The following is a 25216-nucleotide window of genomic DNA, read 5'->3' on the forward strand; positions in this document are numbered from 1 at the left end:
GTTGCATAAACTATGTTATTACTGTGGGAAAAGTGGTCATTTTATTTTTGCTTATCATTTTGTTAAACCGCATGTTGATGAGAAAGAATCACAAAGAGGTTTACTTAAAACCTCCCTGACTCTTGGTAGTGTGAATGGGGTGGTGGAGCAGGCAAGTATGCAAGCTCCCTGTAATACTCCTTTTCTCCTTCCAACTATGGTGGCGCTAGACTTAAGAATTTTTTTTGTTGAAGTATTCATTGACTGTGGTGCTGGGGTAAACCTTATTGATTTTCTTTTTCTTCAAAATCTGGGTCTAAGTACTTGCACTTAAGAAAGAGAGATCCCGGTTTTCGCAATTGATTCTTCCCCTCTTTCTCAAAGGAGTCTCACTCATATTGCTCATGGTATTCAGTTAAGGGTGGGTGATTCACATGTTGAGATCATGTCTTGTTTTGTCTTGAAGGACTTGCCCTCTCCTATAGTCTTAGGTTTACCGTGGTTGACAAAACATAACCCAATTATAGATTGGCAAGCAAGACAGATCATTGGTTGGAGTGAATTTTGTTTGGACAATTGTCTTGCCACATCTAGTAGTGAGTATTTGGCACATCTTGGCACATCTAGTAGTGAGTATTTTGCGGGCCAGCGGGAGACCACGGAGTGGGAGTAATAGCAAGCGCTTCACTCCCACTCCGTGGTCACGTGACACAAACGAATCCTCGATGCAAAAAATTTGCATCGAGGATTTTTTTGAATTACTAGATTTAGTCGAGTACTTTTTGCAGCCCTAGACAGGGACAAAATATATCTATGGTGCTGGGGCTGTTAGTACATCCAGTAATATACTCAACTGGATAACTAAAGCTAAACTGAATAAGGTAAATGTGAACAAGGCTCCGGGTCCAGATGTATTACACCCAAGAGTTCTTAAAGAGCTCAGTTTATTGCTGTGCCCTTGTTTATAATTTTTAGAGATTCTCTAGGGACTGGTACAGTGCCAAGTTATTGGCGCAAGGCAAATTTGGTGCCCATATAAAAAAAAAGGTCTAGGTCCTTTACAGGTAATCATAGACCAGTGAGCTTAACTTCCGTTGTGGGAAAAATGTTTGAAGGACACTTAAGGCACTATATACAGGAGTATGTGACTGTAAATAATATCATAAATGATAGCCAGCATGGGATTACCAAGGACAGAAGTTGTCAGACTAACCTGATTTGTTTTTATGAGGAGGTGAGTAGTAGCCTGGACAGAGGGGGGGCTGTGGATGTAGTAAGTAGAAGCCTGGATAAGGGGGTGGCTGTGGATTAAATAACAGCATACAATGCCAATCAGCTGCTTCTAAGGCCACCAGGATACTGTCATGCATTAAACGAGGCATGGACTTGCGGGGCAGGGATTTAATATTACTACTTTACAAAGCGTTGGTGTGGCCTCATCTGGAATATGCAGTTCAGTTCTGGGCACCAGTCCATAGAAAGGACGCACTGCAGCTGGAAAAGGTACAGAGGAGAGCGACTAAACTGATAAGGGGCATGGAGGGTCTTAGTTATGAGGAAAGATTAAAATAGTTACATCTATTTAGTCTTGAGAAGAAACGTCTAAGGGTACTTTCACACTTGCGGCAGGACGGATCCGACAGGCTGTTCACTATGTCGGATCCGTCCTGCCGCTATTTCGCCGTGCCGCTGGACCGCCGCTCCGTCCCCATTTACTATGCCGCAAGTGTGAAAGTACCCTAAGGCGGGACATGAGTAACCTATATAAATATATAAATGAGCCATACAAAAAAATATGGTAAAAAGCTGTTCCATGTAAAATCCCTCCAAAAGACGAGGGGGCACTGCCTCTGACTGGAGAAGAAAAAGCTCACCAGAAGCGTCAAAACTTCTTTACTGTAAGAACTGTGAATCTGTGGAATAGACTCCTCAGGACGTGGTCACAGCAGGAACAGGGGACAGATTTAAAAAGGGTTTAGATGAATTCTTAAAAGTAAATGACATTAATGCTGATGAAAATGTATAGAAATCTGAGTCTCACTCCTCTTTTTCTAAAATTCGTATCCCCACCTATCCCTTGCTTGAGCTTTATGGGCTTATGTCGTTTTTCAACCATATTAACTACATAATTAATATATGCCCGCATTGCTGAGAAAATATTTTTTTTATATATGCAAATTAGCCTCTAGGAGCAACAGGGGCGTTGCTGTTTCACCTAGAGGTTCTGCTCTCTCTGCAACTGTCGCACCCTCTCTACTTTGATTGACAGGGCCAGGCAGTAAAAACGTCATCATATCTGCCCCTGACTTTTCCTAGAGTCATTCAAAGTGGAGAGGATGTGGGAGTTGCAGAGAGAGCATAGCCTCCAGGTGTAACGGTAACACCCCTGTTGCTCCTAGAGGCTCATTTGCATATATACATTATTTTTCTCAGCAATGTGAGCACATATGAACATGGGACCAACACAGATGTCTTCAGCTGCCAAGCGCACATGTAACAGGTCAGCCAGTGTCATAGGTACAAAACTGCTGACAGATGCCCTTTACTTAGTAAAAAAAACTATCTAGATGATGCATTCGCTTTACATAGGAACCAATCTTGCTCTAGGCTGTTACTGGATTGGGTTCCTGCACTTATATAGGAAATCTATCACAAATGTTTATTTTAGCAGATATGTTTTGCAGTTAGAAGTTTCGATACCTCGCCTGCCAGTGCTGGCACGGTGCCAGTGACAATTTCTAAAAATGAAATGCAATTGGCGCAGACGCCTGCCGAGAGGGATTGGCATTTTATCATTAGCAGAGGGGATCTCACGTAACTGCCTTGATTCTATTAGTATGGCACCATTATGAAGAGAGATGTGTCTTGTGTCTTGTCTAACAGATGTTTCCTAGGAATTCAGAAGAAAGTTTTAAATGTCACCTTGAAAACGGAATGTTACTAAGCAACTATCTTTCTCTTCAATGTTCCGTTCATGTCAGGCAGCCGAATGCAGACACATGTACTCTTTATAGAACAGAGGAACGGCTTTCATCTGGAAAATCAGAATTCTAAGTACCAGTGACTAATCTAAAGACAGAACAATAGGCCTCATTTATCAAAAGTAACTGGCGGAAAAACTGACCTTGTTTCCCATAGCAACCAATCAGAAGTCAGTATTCATTTTTAAAGGGGTTTTCCAGGGATAGACATAAAGGGGGTCATTTATTAAACAGAAATACGACTAAATTAGGTGTATCTCTAGTATAGAATCTGCGACTTCTCCCCGCTCACACCAGGTCTAACAAAGCGGGCTTAACGTGGGCAGGGAAGGGGATGGGCCAGGAGGCCTGTCTCATTTACCATTTTCTATGCCTGTTTTAGGCGTAGAAAATGGTCTAAATGTAAGACAGCAAGGAAGTTATCTTGCATTTAGAAGCGGCAGTGGATCCGCCGAAGTTATGTAGAGGCCGGAGATAGTATTTTCAAACTATTTTTTATAGATGGCAGATTTATTTTTTATACAAAGATCCAAGTCTACGTTTTCTCTTCATACAGCAACCCATTTAAATGATATGAACCCGATTGCTTGTTACCTCCACTAGAGGGAGCTTAGGAGCTTACTGAAGACATATTTACTATTGAATCCAACTGGAGCTGTGCAAATCCATATGCAAAGAGCTCCTAAGTAAAGGCTGCTGGAAGCCAAAATTGTATTATTTATACCTTGCTGTGGAAAAGGAAACAGAAGGTTTGGATATCGGAAACCTAAAAACAGCTCAAACAAGTATAAACTGTGAAATTCTAAAAATTAAAAATAAAATGCACAAAGCATAGCATTTCTATGTAGCCCAACCCATGTTTTAGGTTTTCCAATGTTTTATACCTGGAATGCAAATATGGCATGGATATTGCGCTAATGTTACTATTTTCTGTTTTCAGATGAGAATAGGCATTCATTCCGGTTCGGTCTTTGCGGGTGTTGTTGGAGTTAGAATGCCACGGTATTGTCTATTTGGAAACAACGTCACATTGGCTAGCAAATTTGAATCAGGGAGTCACCCTCGACAAGTTAACGTTAGTCCAACGACATACCAGTAAGTGAATGCTGCTCATAAATGATCACACCATTGTACTGTAGATACTGAACATATTTTGTCACCAGGATATGTCATAATCCTTTGATTATTATTTATTATTATGGAATAGGATTAACTTTTTTTTTAAAACACCAAAGAGTAACTAAAGTCAGGTATCAAAATCAGGCTCACAAGTCAACATCAGGGGTCAGAGTCAGGTGTCAGGGTGAGCAATTTGTCTCTTAAACTTACATTATTATACTGTACTTGACTCTGAGGATGTCCTAATGTAGAAATTGTGCTAGATGACCATAGCACCCTGAGTAGATTGATATGATGTTGTGTCTCTGTACTGTGACATCACTGTTTATTATCCCTGTACTGTGACATCACAGTGTTTATTATCCCTGTACTGTGACATCACAGTGTTTATTATCCTGTACTGTGACATCACTGTGTTTATCATCCCTGTACTGTGACATCACTGTGTTTATTGACCCTGTACTGTGACATCACTGTGTTTATTATTCCTGTACTGTGACATCACTGTGTTTATTATCCCTGTACTGTGACATCACTGTGTTTATTATCCCTGTACTGTGACATCACTGTGTTTATTATTCCTGTACTGTGACATCACTGTGTTTATTATCCCTGTGCTGTGACATCACTGTGTTTATTATTCCTGTACTGTGACATCACTGTGTTTATTATCCCTGTACTGTGACATCACTGTGGTTATTATCCCTGTATTGTGACATCACTGTGTTTATTATCTCTGTACAGTGACATCACTGTGTTTATTATCCCTGTACTGTGACATCACTGTTGTTATTATCCCTGTACTGTGACATCACTGTGGTTATTATCCCTGTACTGTGACATCACTGTGTTTATTATCCCTGTACTGTGACATCACTGTTGTTATTATCCCTGTACTGTGACATCACTGTGGTTATTATCCCTGTACTGTGACATCACTGTGTTTATTATCTCTGTACTGGGACATCACTGTGTTTATTACTAATGTACTGTGACATCACTGTGTTTATTATCTCTGTACTGTGACATCACTGTGTTTATTATCCCTGTACTGTGACATCACTGTGTTTATTCTCCTGTACTGTGACATCACTGTGTTTATTATCCCTGTACTGTGACATCACTGTTTATTATCCCTGTACTGTGACATCACAGTGTTTATTATCCCTGTACTGTGACATCACAGTGTTTAATATCCTGTACTGTGACATCACTGTGCTCATTTTTCCCATACCGTGACATCACGTTGTTTATTATCCCTGTACTGTGACATCACTATGTTTATTATCCCTGTACTGTGATATCACTGTGTCTATTATCTCTGTACTGTGACATCACTGTGTTTATTATCCCTGTACTGTGACATCACTGTGTTTATTATCCCTGTACTGTGACATCACTGTGTTTATTATCCCTGTACTGTGACATCACTGTTTATTATCCCTGTACTGTGACATCACTGTTTATTATCCCTGCACTGTGACATCACTGTCTATTATCCCTGTACTGTTTCATAAATCAAGAACAATAAAACACGCAATAAGTTGCTACGCGTCTCTTCCTTATGCCTCATGCACATGATCGTTCAGTTTTTTGCGAAACGGGCGGCTCATTGTAGAAATGCCTATTCTTGTCTGCAAAACGGACAAGAATAGGACATGTTCTATTTTTTTGCGGGGCCACGGAATGGAGCAACGGATGCGGACAGCATCTTTTGCGGCCCCATTGAAGTGGATGGGTCCGCATCCAAGCCGCAAAAACTGCGGCTCGGATGCGGACCCGAACAACGGTCGTGTGCATGAGGCCTAAATATAGGGAAAAAACAGGAAGTGGTGACTTAAAGTATGTCCTACACACACAACCATTAAATGGATTTAGTACAAACCAACCTAAAATGATATACTCAGTATAATTTAACATGATCAAAGGCTTCATTTAATCCAAAAAGAACCAAACTATTTAATTTAAAGATCCAAAATGACTTATGGTTAACAAGTGCATGGAATCTGTTCCCCACAGAATCACTAATCTGCTCAGTAATAATTAGCTGAAGAGCAGATGTTTCCTTATTATGAGCTGACAAAAAGTGTCTCCATACACTGTGGTTAGCAACACCTTTCAATCAAAAATCACCACCACCTGTATAATCACCTAGTCTGCATAAGGAGCTTCACCACTCCCACCGAAACCACAATAAAAATTCAATAAGCAAACATGGGATCACTTTTAACCTCTTGGTATAGCATACAATGCAGTGAGCTTCTTAAATGGGTTATCCAACACTTATAATGCCCCCCAAAATGCACAGGCCCCTCATACAGATTATACTTACCCCACTCACTGCATCCTGATGCCTGCATAACCGTTGCTGCATCTCCCCGTCTCATGGATAAAAACATCCGGCAGGGGCGGGGTAGATGTTCAGCCAAAATCAGGCTGCAACAGGAACGAGCCACAATGCTAGGGAGGCTCGTTCCCGTCACGGCCTGCTATTGGCTATCCCAACTGAACCCCCCCACTCCCCGCCGTTGCGGGATGTGATGATCAGCACGATGGGGAGATGCAGCAGCGGCCGTGAGAGCATCACGAGCGACACGGATGCTGGGGCGAGGTAAGTATAACCTGTATCAGGTGTCCAGGCATTTTGGGGGTTGTTATACTCACGAACAGCAGGTAGTTCACCGTAATCTTTATTTTATTGAGTATTGCCTCATGCACACGACAGTGGTGTGTTTTGCGGTCCGCAAAACACAGAAGCCGCCCGTGTGCCTTCTGCAATTTGCGGAACGGAACGGGTGGCCCATTGTAGAAATGCCTATTCTTGTCCGCAAAACGGACAAGAATAGGACATGTTATTTGTTTTTGCAGGGCTATGGAACGGACCAACGGATGCGGACAGCACACGGAGTGCTGTCCGCATCTTTTGCGGCCCCATTGAGGTGAACTGCGGCTCGGACGCGGACCAAAACAACAGTCGTGTGCATGAGGCCTATTTCACATTGCGAACTATTCAATAAAAGTGTAGACCATGAGGGCTGCTGAGATGCACATCACTCCATCCTTCTCCATACTCCGCGCAACGTTTCGGGAGACTTGCCCCCTTACTCAATTCTTCAGTATGAATTAAGAAGCTCACTGTATCGTACGCTGTACCAAGAGGTTAAAAGCGATCCCATCTTTTCTTATTGAACTTTCTTAGCAACACCTTTGCAAAAATTTGATCTATGCTTATTCATGCGTGTCCTCAAACCTTGCACCGTGCGGCCCACATGTTGGAGGCTGCATAGACTTTGCAGGAGGTAAACCACATACAACGTAGCACAATTTAAAAAAGCTTTTTGTATAAAAAACTTCACCTGTAGTCTGTGAACAAAAGGAAGTGGTGCCATGAATAATATTGAAACAGCACAGGCAGCCGGATCTGGCGGGTACTCGGAAAAGCGGCAGCAAACGCTGCTTGTGTTGCCTCAATATTATTCATGGCACTATTCCCGTTCGTAGACTACAGGTGAAGTTTTTATACAAAAAGCTTTTCAAATTGTGCTACATCGTATGTGGTTTACCTCAAATGCCCGTGCAGCATTCAATATGTGGGCTGCACTGTGCAAAGTATGAGAATAAACATGAATAAGCATACAGTAGATAGAATATTTGCAAAGGTAACCACAGTGTATGGAGACACTTTTTGTCAGCTCATAATAAGGAAACATCTGGTCTTCAGCTAATTATTACTGAGCAGATTAGTGATTCGGTGGGGAACAGATTCCCTGCACTTGTTAACCCCGAGTCATTTTGTATCTTTAAATTAAATATGTTGGTTCTTTTTGGATTAAATGAAGCCATTTTAGGTTACTTGGTACTAAATCATTGTTATTAGTGCTATTCAGGAGATATTCGATTTGCCGCGAAGCCGAATTTCCTTGTGCTTCATGGTAGCAAATCGATTTTACCTGAAATAGTGTAAAAAACATACTTACCTCATCCATTTGCTCACGACGGGTCAACTTGCTTGAAGAACTCGCACGAGATCCCGTGCGCAGTGACGTATGACGTCACCACGCCGGCCGCCGTGATGTCGTCATCATGGGCCATGCGAGATTTCGCACCAGATCTTCCCGTCGCAAGCAAATGGATGAGGTAAGTATGATTTAATTTTTAAATTTTTTTTATTTTACACCCGAATATTGCTATCAGATTCCACAAACATGTAACAACGCGACATCTGAGGGGTACAATGACGGAGTGCGGCTCCCTGTCATTGCACCCACTACTTACTTCATCAGAAAGATAATTAATTTGTCATAAAGATAATTTTTTTGAAAAATAAAATTTCTAATAACATTTTTCAATACTTCGCTCATCTCTAATTGTCATCCATTTAATGGTTCATTTTTATTGTTCATTCATGTATGGGACGTACTTTATGTCACCATTTCCTGTTTTTCCCCTATTATTTAGTGTAATGTTCCCTTCCCAGTCTTTATGTTACTAAGAAGAGACTGGTCCACTCTCGAAATGTGTTGCACCGTATCTTCTCCTGTTTCATTGTTTTTAATTAATAAATTAGTCAATGGTAGTAATACTCTGTGATCTCCATTTTGTATCCTTCTTACCTATTACACTATCAGAGCTGCTGTTCCACAGAGTGGAGCTGCACATTCTGTTGGCCTTTTTTTTTTAGAGCTGTTCACATTTGCATGTCCTCAGCAGAGTTTGCTGGCCTGTGCACAATGCTCTTTGGCTAAATAGGCGGGTCATTAATTTGTGGGTTTCACAAATGTTGTAACGGAAAAAAATTAAGTGAAATTCGGGTCCCCATTGATTTTAATGGGGTCCGGGTTCGGGGTCAAGTTCGGGTCCCGAACTTTGACCTGAAGTTTGGCCAAACCCGGCGAACCCAAACTTCCATGGGTTTGCTCATCCCTAGTCACTGATTATTTTGCCCTTCCTCTGATCCGTCAGAACAATGACCCCACGAAAAACAGATCCTGTTTGTTAAGCATCCGCCTTCACTCGGTCAGCATTTGGTCAGTAATCCATCAGTATTGCTAAAGCCCAAAAAAAACAGGAGTGGATCCAAAACAGAGAAAACACCTGAATAAAAAATGTGCATGTCTTCTGTGTTTTGTACCCACTCCTGCTTTTGGCTACCAAATCATAAGTCAATTCTGATGGGACAATACAGGCTATACAGCTGCTACACAGACAGGATTTGTTGTGCGTCTCATTTTTCCTTCCTTCTGACAGATCAGAAGAAGGGTCAAATAAATGATGATGTCAGCCAGGCCAAAAAGGCAAAATAGTGGCCCAGTCATGGAGTGGGGAGGGTGGGAGAACAGCTTGAGAAATCCAAAGATTGGCCCAATGACATAGTGTTGAGGTAAGAACAGCATGAGGAGACCACAGACTGGCAGGGTGACATAGTGTTGAGCTAGCAGCAGCATGAGGAGGCCACAGACTGGCAAGGTGACATAGTGTTGAGTTAGCAGCAGCATGAGGAGGCCACAGACTGGCAAGGTGACATAGTGTGGAGGTGGCAGCAGCATAAGGAGGCCACAGACTGGCAAGGTGACATAGTATGGTGGCAGCAGCAGCAAGAGGAGACCACGGAGTGGCACAATGACAGAGTGTGGATGTGGCAGCAGCATGAGGAGACCACAGAGTGGCACAATGACAGAGTGTGGAGGTGTCAACAGCAGCAGCATGAGGAGGCCACAGACTGGCAAGGTGACATAGTGTGGAGGTGGCAGCAGCAGCATAAGGAGGCCACAGAGTGGCACAATGGCATAGTGTGGAGGTAGAAGCAGCAGCATGAGGAGGCCACAGACTGGCAAGGTGACATAGTGTGGAGGTGGCAGCAGCATGAGGAGGCCACAGACTGGCAAGATAAGATAGTGTGGAGGTGGCAGCAGCAGCATGAGGAGACCTGAATGGTGAGGTGGCAACAGCATCAGGAGACCACAGAGTGACCAGGTGACAGAGTGGGGAGGTGGGTAATGATAACAGTATTCACTGAAGATGGTGGGTGTAAGAAGGAGCACTTGGCATCAGATGCGTGGCATCAGGTGGGTGGAAGCATCAGAATAGTAGCTGAGGCAGGTAGCCAGAAGAAACCGGTCTCTTTTGTCAAGGTTTGGGTGAGGCAGCATGAATGAACTAATCTGATGCATCAGGCATTGGTGGGTGGAAATCCTGGCTGATCCATGCCTGATTCATCTTGACAAAGGTCAGTCTCGCCACATTTTTGGTGGACAGGCGAGTTCTCCTTGGGGTAAATATGGTCCCCGCCGCACTAAACACCTGGTCTGATGCAACACTACTGGCCGGGCAGGACAGCTTTTTCAGGGCAAACTCAGTCAGTTGCGCCCACAAATCCAGTTTGGCTGCCCAGTGGTCCAAGAGATCTTCAATGTGGGGTGGCAGGGTGCTGTCCAAGTATGCCATCACCTGCTGGTTCAGGTTCTGCTCCAGGTCTGGCTGCTGCTGCTGGTGAGTAGTTTCTTCACTAGGCAGGTTAAGAAAGCTGCTCATCATCGACTCTAGACTCAAGCTTGTGCTGATGGAGCTGGTACTGCTCCTACCCCCCCACCCTGCCACAGAAGCCATAGCAGTGGAACGAGAGCGCAGAAGGCCCCCCCCAGTCAGACCTGCGAGAGGATGGATGATGGCGCAGATAGGCAGCGGCCGACTGACTACATAGGATGTCTCTATAGTAGTTCAGTTTGTCCTCCCTGTCAGCGGGTGTAAAAAAGGCACCCATTTTGGACAGTTAGCAAGGGTCCGACACGGTGGAAAGCCAGAAGTCATCTCTCTGCCGAATTGTGACAATTCGCCTGTCACTACCCAAGCAAGTGAGCATGCAGCTGGCCATTTGCGCATTGACTCAGAGGGACTCCCTGCCTCCATCTCCACTGCATACTGCCAAGGTGTGCCTGGGTCATCTGCCTCATCGCATATCAGCCTATGTTTGGGGATGCTGTTCTGCCGCTGCAGCTCAAGGAGGGTGTGCTTTGCGGTGTACGAGTGGCTGAAGTGTGTGCAAAGTTTCCTGCCCATTTTTAGGATGTCTTGCAGATGGGTGGAAGACTTCAGGAACCGCTTGACAACCAGATTGAACACGTGTGCCATGCAGGGCGCATAGCTCAGCCTTCCTTGACGCAGCACCGACATCATGTTCTTCCAGTTGTCGGTCACCGTGGTTCTGATTTTGAGTTGTCGCGGAGACAGCCAGGATTCAATTTCTTGAAAAATCACACGGAGCAGTTCCTCCCCTGCGTGACTCCGTTCGCCCAGGCAAACGAGGTGTAGAACAGCATGACACCGCCGTGCCCTGCACATGTGATATGCTGGAGGAGCACTGTGAATTGTCCCTGCAGTGGAGGCTAAGGACACAGTGGTGGATGAGGAGGCAGAGGTGGACATTGTCGAAGGACCAACGGCGTGAGAACGTGGAGGCAGAAGCGGTGTCACCTGGCCAAGTTGCTGGTATGGCTGGGCAGGAACCACGTTTACCCAGTGAGCCATAAAGGACATATATTGTCCTAGACCGTAGTTCCAGCTCCACACTTCGGCGCTGCTGTGCACTTTGGCAGACACCGACAGGCTCAAAGACTGGCCCACCTTCTGTTCTACATATTTGTGCATGGCTGGAACTGCCTTTTTGGCAAAGAAATTACAGCTTGGGACTTTCCACCTCGGCTCTGCAGAGTCCATTAGTTGAAAAGGGAGGGACTGCAGTACCAGCAACTTGGCCAGGAGCAAGTTTAGCTTCTGAGCCGTTGGATGAGTGCACATATACTGTTGTCACTTGGTGTAACGAACCAGCGGGTGCAAACCCACTTTTGACACTGACCGGCTAGACTCTGAAGGGGCGTGACTAAGCAACACCAGGTATTGACTAGAGCCTCTGGTGGTGAGGATAGACTTGAGCCACGGTAGTTGCCAGGGGCGACTCCAAGAGTAAGACCAAGTCAGTGGCAGCTGGTCCGGCATAACGAAAGATACCAGCAAGGGTACCCACAGAGACAGACAGAGATACCGATACAGAGCCAGATACAGATACAGATTGGTGTTTCCCCCTCCGGGGAAGCTAGGGACCCTCTCACAAAGGCAGCATGGAAGCAGTGAGACACTGCCAGACAGGACAAGAGAGGGACACAAGCAAAAGCAGTTAAGTACTGCCAGACTAGCAAAACGCAGTTACGCACTACTAGGCGAACATGAACAAGACGCAGTTACGTACTGCTAGGCCATCATGGACAGGACATAGATAACAACCATGATACAGAGCAAGAACAGAGCATAATCCAGGGCAGATGCAGATCAGGCAAGCACAAACAAGATACAAGATACAGAATACAACACTGTAAAACCAGGCGGAACCATACAAATGGGCAGATGGTAAGACCCCTTGGGTCAGTAGCAAGGAGCCACACCTAGAATGAAACAGGACTGACTGACCCCAAGCCCCACAGCTCACAGAAACTTAAGGCTGCTTTACGAGGCACCTGAGAAGCTCAACCCAGGCACAGATGCACAGGCATAGATCAGGGGAGTTAACCCCAACAGAACCAAACAGGAGCAGGCACAAAAATTACAGGCAGAAATGCAGGTCGTTGCCCCTGGCAACCAGCAACCACGGAAAACCGCAGCTAGTACAACCAACCTGAACACAACAGAAACAGACAGGAGGATAGCAAAACACTCCCAGGCAGTTCACAACAGACACCGCAGCCAGCACGCAGCCCCTAACAACCAGCCTGCACAGGAGGCAACCTGCAGCCAGTACGCTAGGGAGCCTGCAGCCAGCCTACACGGACACCACAGTCAAAGTGAACATCACTGTGACACTTGGAAATCGCTTCAATGATCGAATGCTGATGGAATAACTGACGAGGCGTAAGAGGGCGAAGAACAGGAACATCAGGACCGGTAGATGATGGGAAGGATAGACAGCTCCCTTCGGCTGAGGTGGTGGAGCCTTGACTGCCTGAAATCGGGTGCGTGCGACTGGTTGATACAGCGGTTGCTACGGCAGGCTGGACCACCACATTGGAGCCACGGTTCTCCCAGGCCATTTTATGGTGACACTGCATATGTTGACGCAGGGGCACCCTGGCACGCTTCACCTTCTGCCCACAGATTCAGCAAATGGCCATGTTCACCTCCTCCGGTGACTTAACAAAAAACTACCACACCACCGAGTAGGTGATTTTTACCCCCAACACTCTGAACTGACTGACTGCTACCGCCGATGCCGCCGTGAACACCTGCATCACTACTTTCCGGGCAGGTAAGCTCCTGCGAAGCGGGAGGTCTACCCAGGGTACGTTTGACTCCCGACCTCCCACTGCTGCCACCCTGCTAACTGCCGGCCACACTACCAACTTGCTGGCTCCGCCGCTGCCTCACGGGCAAGCTGCCACCCGGCTCCCAAGTGCGATCGGCTACATCATCATCGAGTACTGTCTGCACGTCACTGATGTCCTCCCGAATGGTCTCTGAGCCAGGAGCCTTACCACTCGCAACACCAGCTCCCACGCCACTCTCCTCATCACTACTTGCCCGCCTACCAGAGGAAGCGGCAGATGTCTTCATCCAGATCTTGGCTGGGCAGTAGCTGCTGACTGTCCTCTAGTAGCTTGTCCTAGCTAAGCCCACAGCATGCAATACGTCTCTGGCTGAGGGAACAGAAAATTACAGAGGCAGGTTAAGGACAGGTGAGGGCACAGGGCCTGCTCCCGGGCCATGCCAACTAAGGGTTGTGTCTGACGAACCCTCTGACTCTTGGCTGGGGTGTCTGATGTCACTTGGGACGAAGTGGATGAACGAGTCAACCATTCAAGAACCGCTGGGTTGCTGGTCAAGACACGACCGCTAGATGACACCGGGAGCTCAGGCCTCTCGAAGTGACCCCTGCTGCCACGCCGCCGTACTCTGCTGCGACCTGTGCCTGCGCCAGAAAAATTTAGGCCTCTGTCCCTCCCCTGTGCAGACCCTGTCACTTCTCTGTCTGACATACTGTGAGATCAAATAAGCAAATAAAAAGGAAATTAATACACCCCAAAAATGGCTGTAATTTTGTAATTTCACCACACAATGGCAAATAATACTTTTTTTGCCACTGATACATGCCAAAAAGGCTTTAGAACATATAACTGCACCACTGAAAGGCAAATAATACTTTTTTTTGCCACTAATACACCCCAAAAAGGGCTGTAATTTTCTCACTTCACCACACAATGGCTAATAAGCCCTTTTTTTTGCCACTAATACACGCCAAAAAAGACTTTAGAACATATAATTGCACAGCTGAACGGCAAATAATACTTTTTTTTTACACTAATACACCACAAAAAATGCTTTAGAACATATAACTGCACCGTTGAAAAACAAATAAATTTTTTTTGCCACTATTACAGTCCAAAAAGGGCTGTAATTTTCTCACTTCACCACACAATGACTAATAAGCCCTTTTTTCCCCACTTATACATGCCAAAAAAGGTTTTAGAACATATAACTGCACCATTGAAATAAGCCCTTATTTTTTTTCCACTAATACACGCCAAAAAAGGCTTTAGAACATATAACTGCACTGCTGAACGGCAAATAATACTCTTTTTGCCACTAATACACGACAAAAAAGGCTTTAGAATATATAACTGCACCGCTGAACGGCAAATAATACTTTTTTTTTGCCACTAATACACTCCAAAAATGGCTGTAATTTTCTAACTTCACCACACGACGGCTAATAAGCCCTTTTTTCCCAATTATACACGGCAAAAAAGGCTTTAGAACATATAACTGCACGGCACAAGGGCTAATAAGACATAAAAAGTGTAATAGGAAAAATCCTATTACCCAGTCCGTACACTCCCCTATTGGACCCTGTTCTCCTTTTATAGTGTGGAATAATTCCTCCCTATCCTTTCCCTACACTTCTAATGCTCTTTCCCTGAACTTATATTCAGCAAAATGAAAGTTGCAAAGTATTTCCTAGCACTTTCCCTAGCGCCTGGTGACGTCTCTCCCTGCACTAAGTACACTGGAAAATGGCAGAATCCAAGATGGCTGAGGCTATTTATAGGGCTATTACATCACAGGGATGGCTGCCGATTGGCTGCATGCATGGCATTATGGGTGATCCCTCGTTCCCAGAGTTCCTCGCTCCATGTCCTAACATGTGAAGCAGCCATTTTAGGAAAAAATGCGATTCGTTACCACGAAGCGTGAGGAAATTCGGACTCGGTGCAAATTTTTCCTGAAAATCTGAACGAATTCCACTTCTTCAACTTCGATTCGCTCATCTGTATTTATTATCCCTGTACTGTGACATTTCTGTATTTATTATCCCTGTACTGTGACATCACTGTATTTATTATCTCTGTACTGTGACATCACTGTGTTTATTATCCCTGTACTGTGACATTACTGTGTTTATTCTCCTGTACTGTGACATCACTGTGTTTATTATCTCTGTACTATGACATCACTGTGTTTATTATCCCTGTACTGTGACATCACTGTGGTCATTATCTTATCACAGTATTGAATAACCCCATATACATGTGACTGGATCGAGGGCAAAGCATGATATTCTTCTAACTTTATATTTCAAGCTCCCTTTCTCTACCCTTAGCAGATTAAATAATCTACAATATCTAGATAGAATTTTACTGCATAATGTTTTGTCAATTGTTGCTGTCACAGACGTTTTCCAATGACTTAAATATTAATATAGTCTGCCTGATCAGGCAACACAGGACATATTCTCTCTCAATGTCCACCTAATGTGCTGGTCAAAAGAAGTCACTTCTAAATGAATATTAGACAGTCCATGGGACAACCCCTTTAAGCATTTCACATGCAGATGTTTATATCTTTATTATGGTACTTTTCCATATAAAATAGAAAGTGCGGATGAATTCACCTTCAGTTTCCTACAGCTAAAGAGTAAAACCTACTTAGTTTTTGGATCGTCATGTCCTTCGTTTGACCTCCAGCTAAGCAGAGAGGCAAGCTATTAGTAATGGGATTAAATTAGAAACAGGGTCCTTCAACATAGGGAGCTCTTGTGGAAAGTACAGTACTCCAGTTCGTGGTCTGACTTAGCGGTGAAGGGTATATCCACTAACAGATAACAGTATAATTTCTCCAGAGGCCAGCTATGCTCAGAGATATAGCATAATTGAATTACAGACTTGGAGGATCTATCTGCCTTGTGACGTAAGCAAGGATTTTATTCTGGAATGGAAACTTAAATATAGCACTCCACAGACTGTACTATGAAAAAAAAAAAAAAAAAAAAAAAAAAAAAACAGGAATCGTTTTATTCACGGGTACCTTAAGAATCGGGAGTAGCTATGATTAGAGGAGATCATGACTGAATTTCCAGAAGAAAACCCACTTTTGAGATGTTTTGAGTTCACTTCAAACAAAAATATTTAGGGTGTGAGCAATCATTCCTTCTCTATTTCTGGATATTAGCAGGAAGTTCTCCATGTCTAGGGGAGCCAAAAATATCCTCAAAGAAAATGTCATCTTTACATGAAAACTTCAACAGAAAAAAAATTGAATTCTTCAGTTCAACTTCAAATGCTGCCCATTAACCTCTACTAGGCTTACTACACATTTATCAGTTAACTCGTTTAGGGGCACCCACTGTATATTTATGGTGGGTGGTTCAAGAGCTTAAAGCCAGCATCATAGTACATTTATGGCGTTGGTTAAGCCTTCCGCTGTCAAAACATTGTTGGGGACCCTAGAGAAGACAGAACTAGTTTTCATGGCTTCTGTCTTCTCTATGCCCATATACACAGAGCTCGATAAGCACCATGGACCAAATGGAAGCAGCAGCAGCACAGCTGTCTCTATTGCTCCTGGTAGTCGTGACTGGCCACATGATGGACAGAAGGCCAGTAGATGGCGGCTACTGCTGCTGGTTCAACAACACTCAAGACAGCCCTAACATTAGAAGTTGTCAAGGCAACATGACAGATTTCCCCTTTATCTGAAGCCCCAGTTAGACGGTTAAGGTATAGTGAAAAAATAAAAAAAATAAAATAAAAAATTAAAGTCTCCCAATGGTCTTTTATGGAAAAAAAAGAGAATAAAAAAGTCAACGAAGAAATAAAAAAAAATACACTAAAAAAATCACCACAAAAAAAGCATTATATTTAGAGATGAGCGAATCAAAGCTGATGAAGTGGAATTCGATCTGAATTTCAGGAATAATTTGATTTGCAACTAATGCACATTTCCTTGCGCTTTGTGGTAACGAATCACATTTTTCCTAAAATGGCGGCTACATGTGTGACGACTGAGGACATGGGGAAAGGAACTCTGGGAATGCGGGATCATCCAGATTGACATGCTTACATGCAGCCAACCAGCAGCCAGCCAGTCCTTTGATGTCACAGCCCTATAAATACAGCACAATCTTGGATTCAGACATTTTCCAGCATTCTGAGAGCAGGGACAGACGTTAGAAGGCGCTAGGAACAGCAATTAGAAAAACTTGATTGTGCCGAAAAAAAAAAAAAAAAAAAAAGATTTATAAGTGCAGGGAAAGGATAGGGAGGAACCTGCCCTTATAAATCTTTTTTTTTTTTTTTTTTTCTCGGCACAATCAAGTTTTTCCAATTGCTGTTCCTAGCGCCTTCTCACGTCTGTCCCTGCTCTCAGAAAGCTGGAAAATGTCTGAATCCAAGATGGCTGCTGTATTTATAGGGCTGTGACATCACAGCCCTATAAATTTACAAGTGCAATTTACAAGTGCAGGGAAAGATAATTTGGGGATCCAAATAGCCATTTTACAGCTCTGTCATTCCAGCTATTTGTTCTTGGGGTGCAAGTGCCATGTTAAAAAGCCTTTAGTGGCTTACTGTATATCTGTGGAAAAATAAAAATATATACACACTTCACAGCTGCAGTTTTTTCTGGTGGAATCATGTAGGAGCGTATTTCAATAAAAAAAGATAAATATATATGCACTGCACTGTTGCAGTTCTTTCTGATGAAAGCGTATAGGGGCCTATAAGAAAAATATATACGTAGTTTAGTGTTTAAGTATTTTCTGGTGAAAGCAGATAGGGGCATATTTCATTAAAAAAAATATATATATATATATACACACTTCACAGCTACAGTTCTTTCTGGTGAAAGCATATAAGGGCGTATTTCAGTAAAAAAAAGAAAAATATATACGCACTGCACTGTTGCAGTCATTTCGGGTTAAAGTGTATAGGGGCGTATTTTAGTACTACAAGAAAAATATATACGCAGTTCACTGTTTAAGTTTTTTCTGTTGAAAGCGTATACGGGCGTATTTAATTAAAAAAAGAATAATCTATACGAACTTCACTGCTTCATTTTTCCCGGGTGAAAGCGTATAGGGGCGTATTTCTGTAACAAAAAGAAAAATCTGTACTCATTTCACTGCTTATTTTTTTCCTGGTGAAAGCGTATAGAGGCATTTTTCAGTAACAAAAAGAAAAATCTATACACACTTCACTGCTTAATTCTTTCCTGGTGAAAGCGTATAGGGGCGTATTTCATTAATGACAAGAAAAATCTATACGCACTTCACTGCTTAATTTTTTCCAGGTGAAAGCTTATAGGGGTGTATTTCAGTGCTACAAGAAAAATATATTCTCAGTTCACTTTTGCAATTATTTTTTGGGGAAAGCGTATAGGGGCGTATTTAAGTACAGCAAGAAAAATATATTTGTCACTTTTAGAGCTGTTTTAATTTGTGTTTAATTTATTTAGTTCAGCTAAAAGTATGTCAGGCAAAGAAGTGCCAGGCCATGCACAGAGGACTGGCAGAGGCCTAAATGTTTCTGGCACAGGCAAAGGTCACAGCAGATTAAGGGGTCGTGGCAGCAGGAGTCGCAGCGAGAGGCCTGAGCTCCTAGTGTTATCTAGCGGTCGTGTCTTGACCAGCAACCCAGCAGTTTTTAATTGGTTAACTCGGTCATCCACGTCATCCGAAGTGACCTCAGACACCCCCAGCCAACAGTTGGTGGTTTGTCAGACACGACCCTTAGTTCACTTGTCCTCAACCTGCCTCTGTCCTTTGCTGTACCATCACTCAAAGAAGTATTGCATGCTGTGGGCTCAGCTCCACTATACAGCGAGGACAAGCTACTAGAGGACAGTCAGCAGTTACTGGCCAGCCAAGATCTGGAGGAGACATACACCGCATCCTCAGCTAGGCAGGCAAGTAGTGATGAGGAGAGTGGCATAAGAGGTGGTATTGCGAGCTCCTGACCCAGATACCGTTGAGGAGAACATCAGTGACGTGCAGACACTACTCGATGATGATGAAGCCGATCGCACTTGGGAGCCGGGTGCAGAAGGGGCTTCATTATCATCAGGAGAAGAGGGTGTCAGCTTGCCTGTGAGCCAGCAGAGGAGCCAGCAAGCTGATAGGGTGGCCGGGAGTCAGCAGGGTGGCAGCAGTGTGAGGTTGGAAGCCAAACGGGCAAGGGGTAGACCACCTGCTTCGCAGAAGTCTACCTGCCCGGGAAGTAGTGGTGCAGGGGTTCACGGAGGCTGCAGCGGTAGCAGTCAGTCAGTGCGGACTGTTGGGGGGAAAGTCACCTACTCGGCGGTATGGCAGTTTTTTGTAAAGCCGCCCGAGGAGGCCATATGTAGAATCTGTGGACAGAAAGTGAAGCGTGGCCAGGGTGCCAATGTTGGCACTACGGCCCTGCATTAACCTATGCAGGGTCGCCACCTAGTGGCCTGGTAGAACCGTGGCTGCGATGTGGTGGTCCAGCCTGCTGCAGCAATCGCTGCATCACCCACTGGCACGCACCCAGTTTATGGCAGTCAAGGCTCCAACACCTCAGCCGAAGGGAGCTGTCTGTCCCTCCCATCATCTGCTGTTCCTGATGCTCCTGCTCCTCCTACTCTTCTTCACTCATTTCGTCAGCAATCGATCACCAAAGCTATTGCCAAGAGACAGCAGTATGCGTGCACGCATCCAACAGCGCAGAAGCTGAACGTGCTCCTGTCCAAGTTGCTAGTGCTGCAGTCCCTCCCTTTTCAAGTGGCGGACTCTGCACCTTTCAGAAAACTGATGGCTTGTGCCGAGCCGACGTGGGGAGTCCAAAGCTGTCATTTCTTTGCCAAAAAGGCAGTACCAGCACTACACAAATATGTAGAACAGAAGTCCAATGGGCCAGTCCTTGAGCATGTCGGTGTCTGCCAAAGTGCACGGCAGTGCCGACGTGTGGAGCTGTAACTACGGTCAGGCACAGTACGTGTCCTTTACGGCCCATTGGGTTAATGCGGTTCCTACCCAGCCACACCAGCAACTTGGCCAGATAATGCCGTCTCCGCCTCCACGTTCTCACGCTGTTGGTCCTGCAACAATGTCCGCCTCTGCCTCCTCATCCTTCACTGTGTCCTCAGCCTCCACTGCAGGGACAAGTCACAGTGCTCCTCCAGCATACCACATGTGCAGGGCACAGCTGTGTCACGCTGTTCTGCACTAAGTTTGCCTTGGCGAACAGAGTCACACAGGGGAGGAACTGCTCCGTGTGATTTCTCAAGAAATTGAATCCTGGCTGTCTCCGCGACAACTCAAAATCTGAACCACGGTGACCAACAATGGGAAGAACATGGTGTAGGCGCTGCGTCAAGGAAGGCTGAGCTATGCGCCCTGCATGGCACACATGTTCAATCTGGTTGACATCTGCAAGACATCCTAAAAATGGGCAGGAAACTAATGGGCAGGAAACTTTGCATGCACTTCAGCCACTCATACACCGCAAAGCACACCCTCCTTGAGCTGCAGCGTCAGAATGACATCCCCAAACATAGGCTGATATGCAACGTTTCCACCAGTTGTAATTCCACCCTCCATATGTTGGACCGACTATACGAACAGAGAAAGGCCATCAATGATTTCTTGATGATCCATGCGGATTGGAGTACTCCCCTGTGTAACTTCGATGTCAGCCAGGGGCAGCTCATGCATGACACCTGCCGTTTGCTCAGGCCTTTTGAGGATGCCACGTTATTTGTCAGTCACCAGGACTAAGGGATGAACGACGTCATTCCACTGCTTGATGTCCTGAAACAGATGCTGGTAACAATGGCTGGTCAGGGCACTGGAGATGAGGCGCCTAGATCTCATGGCCATATGAGCCCTGTGCGGTCTGAACTGGAGGAGGAGGCAGACATTAATGCACAAGCAATGTGTAGCCAAATGGGTGTTTTTTCTACTCAGGTGACAGGAGAGCCAGAGCCTCTGCACCTGCACTCACGTTTCTCTGCTATGACTGCTGGGGAGGGGTGGGGAGGCAGGAGCAGTTCCAGCTTCATCAGCAACAGCAGCAGCCTTAGGCCTCAGGCACACGACCGTTGTGTGCATCCGTGGCCGTTGTGCCGTTTTCCGTTTTTTTTCGAGGACCTATTGACTTTCAATGGGTCCGTGCAAAAATCGGTAAATGCACCGTTTTGCAGCCGAGACCGTGATCCGTGTTTCCTGTCCGTCAAAAAAATATGACCTGTCCTATTTTTTTGACGGACAACGGTTCACGGACCCATTCAAGTCAATGGGTCCGTGAAAGAACACGGATGCACACAAGATTGGCATCCGTGTCCGTGATCCGTGGCCGTAGGTTACTTTCATACAGACGGATCCGAAGATCCGTCTGCGTAAAAGCTTTTTCAGAGGTGAAAACTCAGATCCGACAGTATATTCTAACACAGAGGCGTTCCCATGGTGATGGGGACGCTTCAGGTTAGAATATTGTCACGGCCATGGCTATGACCGTGACTCTCTATCCGCATGCGGTTGCCTGCGGTTTCGTGTGGGTTAAAACCACAGGTGAGGGCCGCTGGCGTGTGGCCTAACTTGTGGTTGCCGCGGGCAACCCGTTGGCTCATGTGTATGTGCAGCAGCAGTCTGAGCGTGGCTAGGCAGCGTGCTGCAGTAGCATGCGGTCTCACCTGACTCCCTTTTTGTTAGGTGTGTGTGTTGTGTGCACAGTGTATTATGTTTGGTGTGCACTTCCCCTTATATGTGTGTTTTCCCTTCTGTGTGCTGGAAGGGTTAACTTCCTTCCCAGTGTGTGTGATGTCACTGGGTGTGGTTGACCGGTGGGTGTGGCGTTTTGGCCTATATAGCCTGAGTCTCTTGCAGGCTTCAGTAGGTTGCTTCAGCCCTGCTAGCTGGAGCAGCCTCCTGTGTATTTGATCTGCCTGTGAGAGCCACCACTGTGGTCATAAGTTTAAGTTTATGTTCAGTTTGTCTTTGTCTGTGGGATGTTCGGTTTATGCTTTCTTGTATATTTCTGTGCTGCCATGTATCTGGGTTCCGGTGTGTGGATGAGTTTGTGCTGACTCCTGTTTGGTATTTGTGGACTTCAGATTTCCTGCACACTGGTCCAGTCAGCAGGGCTGTGGCAGGTGGCTGGAACTAGTACAGCACCTGCCATATACATTGGTTTGCATTTGTGTTCCCCTTTTCTCTACTTCTTGGCCTTTGGGACTCCTGATCCTCCCTGTCTTGGAGGAGTGGGTTGTCCTACTCTGTCACCTAGGTCAGGGCCGACTTGAGGGCTTGTAGGGACTTTAGGTTCCGGAGTATGAGCCCTCCTACCATCAAGGTCGGCTCATACTGACAGGAGACAGGGTCAGCGTTAGGGACGCAATAGGAGGTGACCTGCTCCCTAATGCTGTGGTCCTGGCCAAGCAGCGACCGGACATCCTCTAACAACACACGGCTGAGGATTTCCCCCATCCTCAGCCGTGACAAATATACTGAAAAACTGTGTACATGACTGCCCCCTGCTGCCTGGCAGGTGCTGCCAGGCAGCAGGGGGCAGACCCCCCCCCCCTGTTTGTAACTCATTGGTGGCTAGTGCGGACGCCCCCCCTCCCTCCCCTGTAGTTAACTCATTGGTGTCCAGTGGGCCCCCCCCTCCCTCCGCTGTAGATAACTCATTGGTGGCCAGTGGGCCCTCTCCCCTCCCTCCCCCTCCTAATTAAAATCGCCCCCCCTATCATTGGTGGCAGTGGAGAGTACCGATCGGAGTCCCAGTGTAATCGCTGGGGCTCCGATCGGTAACCATGGCAACCGGGACGCTACTGCAGTCCCGGTTGCCATGGTTACTTAGCAATTTATAGAAGCATCATACTTACCTGCGAGCAGCGATGTCTGTGACCGGCCGGGAGCTCCTCCTACTGGTAACTGACAGGTCTGTGCTATAGGCAATGCGCCCCACACACCTGTCACTTACCAGTAGGAGGAGCTCCCGGCCGGACACAGACATCGCAGCTCGCAGGTAAGTATGAAGCTTCTACAAATTGCTAAGTAACCATGGAAACCGGGACTGCAGTAGCGTCCCGGTTGCCATGGTTACCGATCGGAGCCCCAGCGATTACACTGGGACTCCTATCGGTACTCTCCACTGCCACCAATGAGTTAACTACAGGGGAGGGAGGGGGGGGCTGGCTACCAACAAGTTAACTACAGGGGAGGGAGGGGGGCCCACTGGCCACCAATGAGTTAACTACAGGGGAGGGAGGGGGGCCCACTGGCCATTAATGAGTTAACTACAGGGGAGGGAGGGGGGGCTGGCTACCAACAAGTTAACTACAGGGGAGGGAGGGGGGCCGCACTGGCCACCAATGAGTTAACTACAGGGGAGGGAGGGGGGGCGGCCACACTGGCCACCAATGAGTTAAAAACAGGGGGGGGGGTCTGCCCCCTGCTGCCTGGCAGCACCTGCCAGGCAGCAGGGGGCAGTCATGTACACATTTTTTCAGTATATTCTAACCTGAAGCGTCCCCATCACCATGGGAACGCCTCTGTGTTAGAATTTACTGTCGGATCTGAGTTTCACGATCTAGCTCATATCCGACAGTATATTCTAACATAGAGGCGTTCCCATGGTGATGGGGACGCTTCAAGTTAAAATATACCATTGGATTGGAGAAAACTCCAATCCGATGGTATAAAAGGGACTCCTGACTTTACACTGAAAGTCAATGGGGACGGATCCGTTTGAAATTGCACCATATTGTCGCAACGTCAAACGGATCCGTCCCCATTGACTTGCATTGTAATTCAGGACGGATCCGTTTGGCTCCGCACGGCCAGGCGGACACCAAAACGACTTTTTTTTCATGTCCATGGATCCTCCAAAAATCAAGGAAGACCCACGGACGAAAAAACGGTCACGGACCTACGGACCCCGTTTTTGCGGACCGTGAAAAAATACTGTCGTGTGCATGAGGCCTTAGTCTACAGTCACTGATGAGTAGCTTTCTTCACCCGCATAAAGAAGAAACTACTCACCAGCAGCAGCAGGTAGACCTGGAGCAGGACCTGAACCAGCAGGTGGTGGCATAACTGAACAGCACCCTGCCACCCCAAATTGAGGATTCGCTGGACTACTGGGCAGCCAAACTGGATTTGTGGCCGAAACTAGCCGAGTTTGCCTTGGAAAAGCTGTCCTGTCCGGCCAGTAGTGTGGCATCAGAGCGGGTGTTTAGTGCGGCGAGGGCCATAGTTACCGCAAGGAGAACTCACCTGTCCACCCAAAATGTGTAGAGACTGACCTTTGTCAAGACGAATCAGGCGTGGATCAGCCAGAATTTCCACCCACCAAAGCCTGATGCATTGAACTAGATAATCCATGGTGCCACACCAACACTTTGACAAAAGAGACTGGTGTCTTCTGGCTACCTGCCTTAGCCACTACTCTGATGCTGCCACCCACCTGATGCCACACATCTGATGACAAGTGCTCCTTATTTTACCCACCTTTGTCAGCGGGTACTGTTAATACCACCCACCACCCCACTCTGTCACTGGGTCACTTTGTGGTATCCTGATGCTGCTGCTGCCTTATCCACACTATGTCACTTTGCCACTCAGTGGTATCTAGTGATGAGTGGGAGGTCCCATATTCGATTTCGCAATATTTCGCGAATATTCGATTGAATATTCATCTTATATTCGTCGAAATCGAATATTCGGCATTTTTCTATATATCGCGAATAATATACGATTTAATTATTCGCGTATTGCGATTTTTCTTTTGACAGTATAAGGCAACGTTCCTATGACTATGGCTAGGCTAATATGTGTATTTTACAAATATTCATAATAT

General features: G+C 45.9%; 1 protein-coding gene across 1 annotated transcript in view; it reads left to right on the forward strand.

Moving 5' to 3' along the window:
* The window catches only part of GUCY1A2 (guanylate cyclase 1 soluble subunit alpha 2), a 252799-nt gene that overhangs the window by 210053 nt on the left and 17530 nt on the right, over positions 1-25216 (forward strand). The window contains exon 7 of the mRNA XM_044284756.1: positions 3901-4055. Within this exon, the coding sequence (XP_044140691.1) occupies positions 3901-4055 (155 nt within the window). The remainder of the gene's footprint in view (positions 1-3900; positions 4056-25216) is intronic.

The sequence above is a fragment of the Bufo gargarizans genome, chromosome 3, assembly GCF_014858855.1.
Source record: "Bufo gargarizans isolate SCDJY-AF-19 chromosome 3, ASM1485885v1, whole genome shotgun sequence".
NCBI classification, from domain to species: domain Eukaryota; kingdom Metazoa; phylum Chordata; class Amphibia; order Anura; family Bufonidae; genus Bufo; species Bufo gargarizans.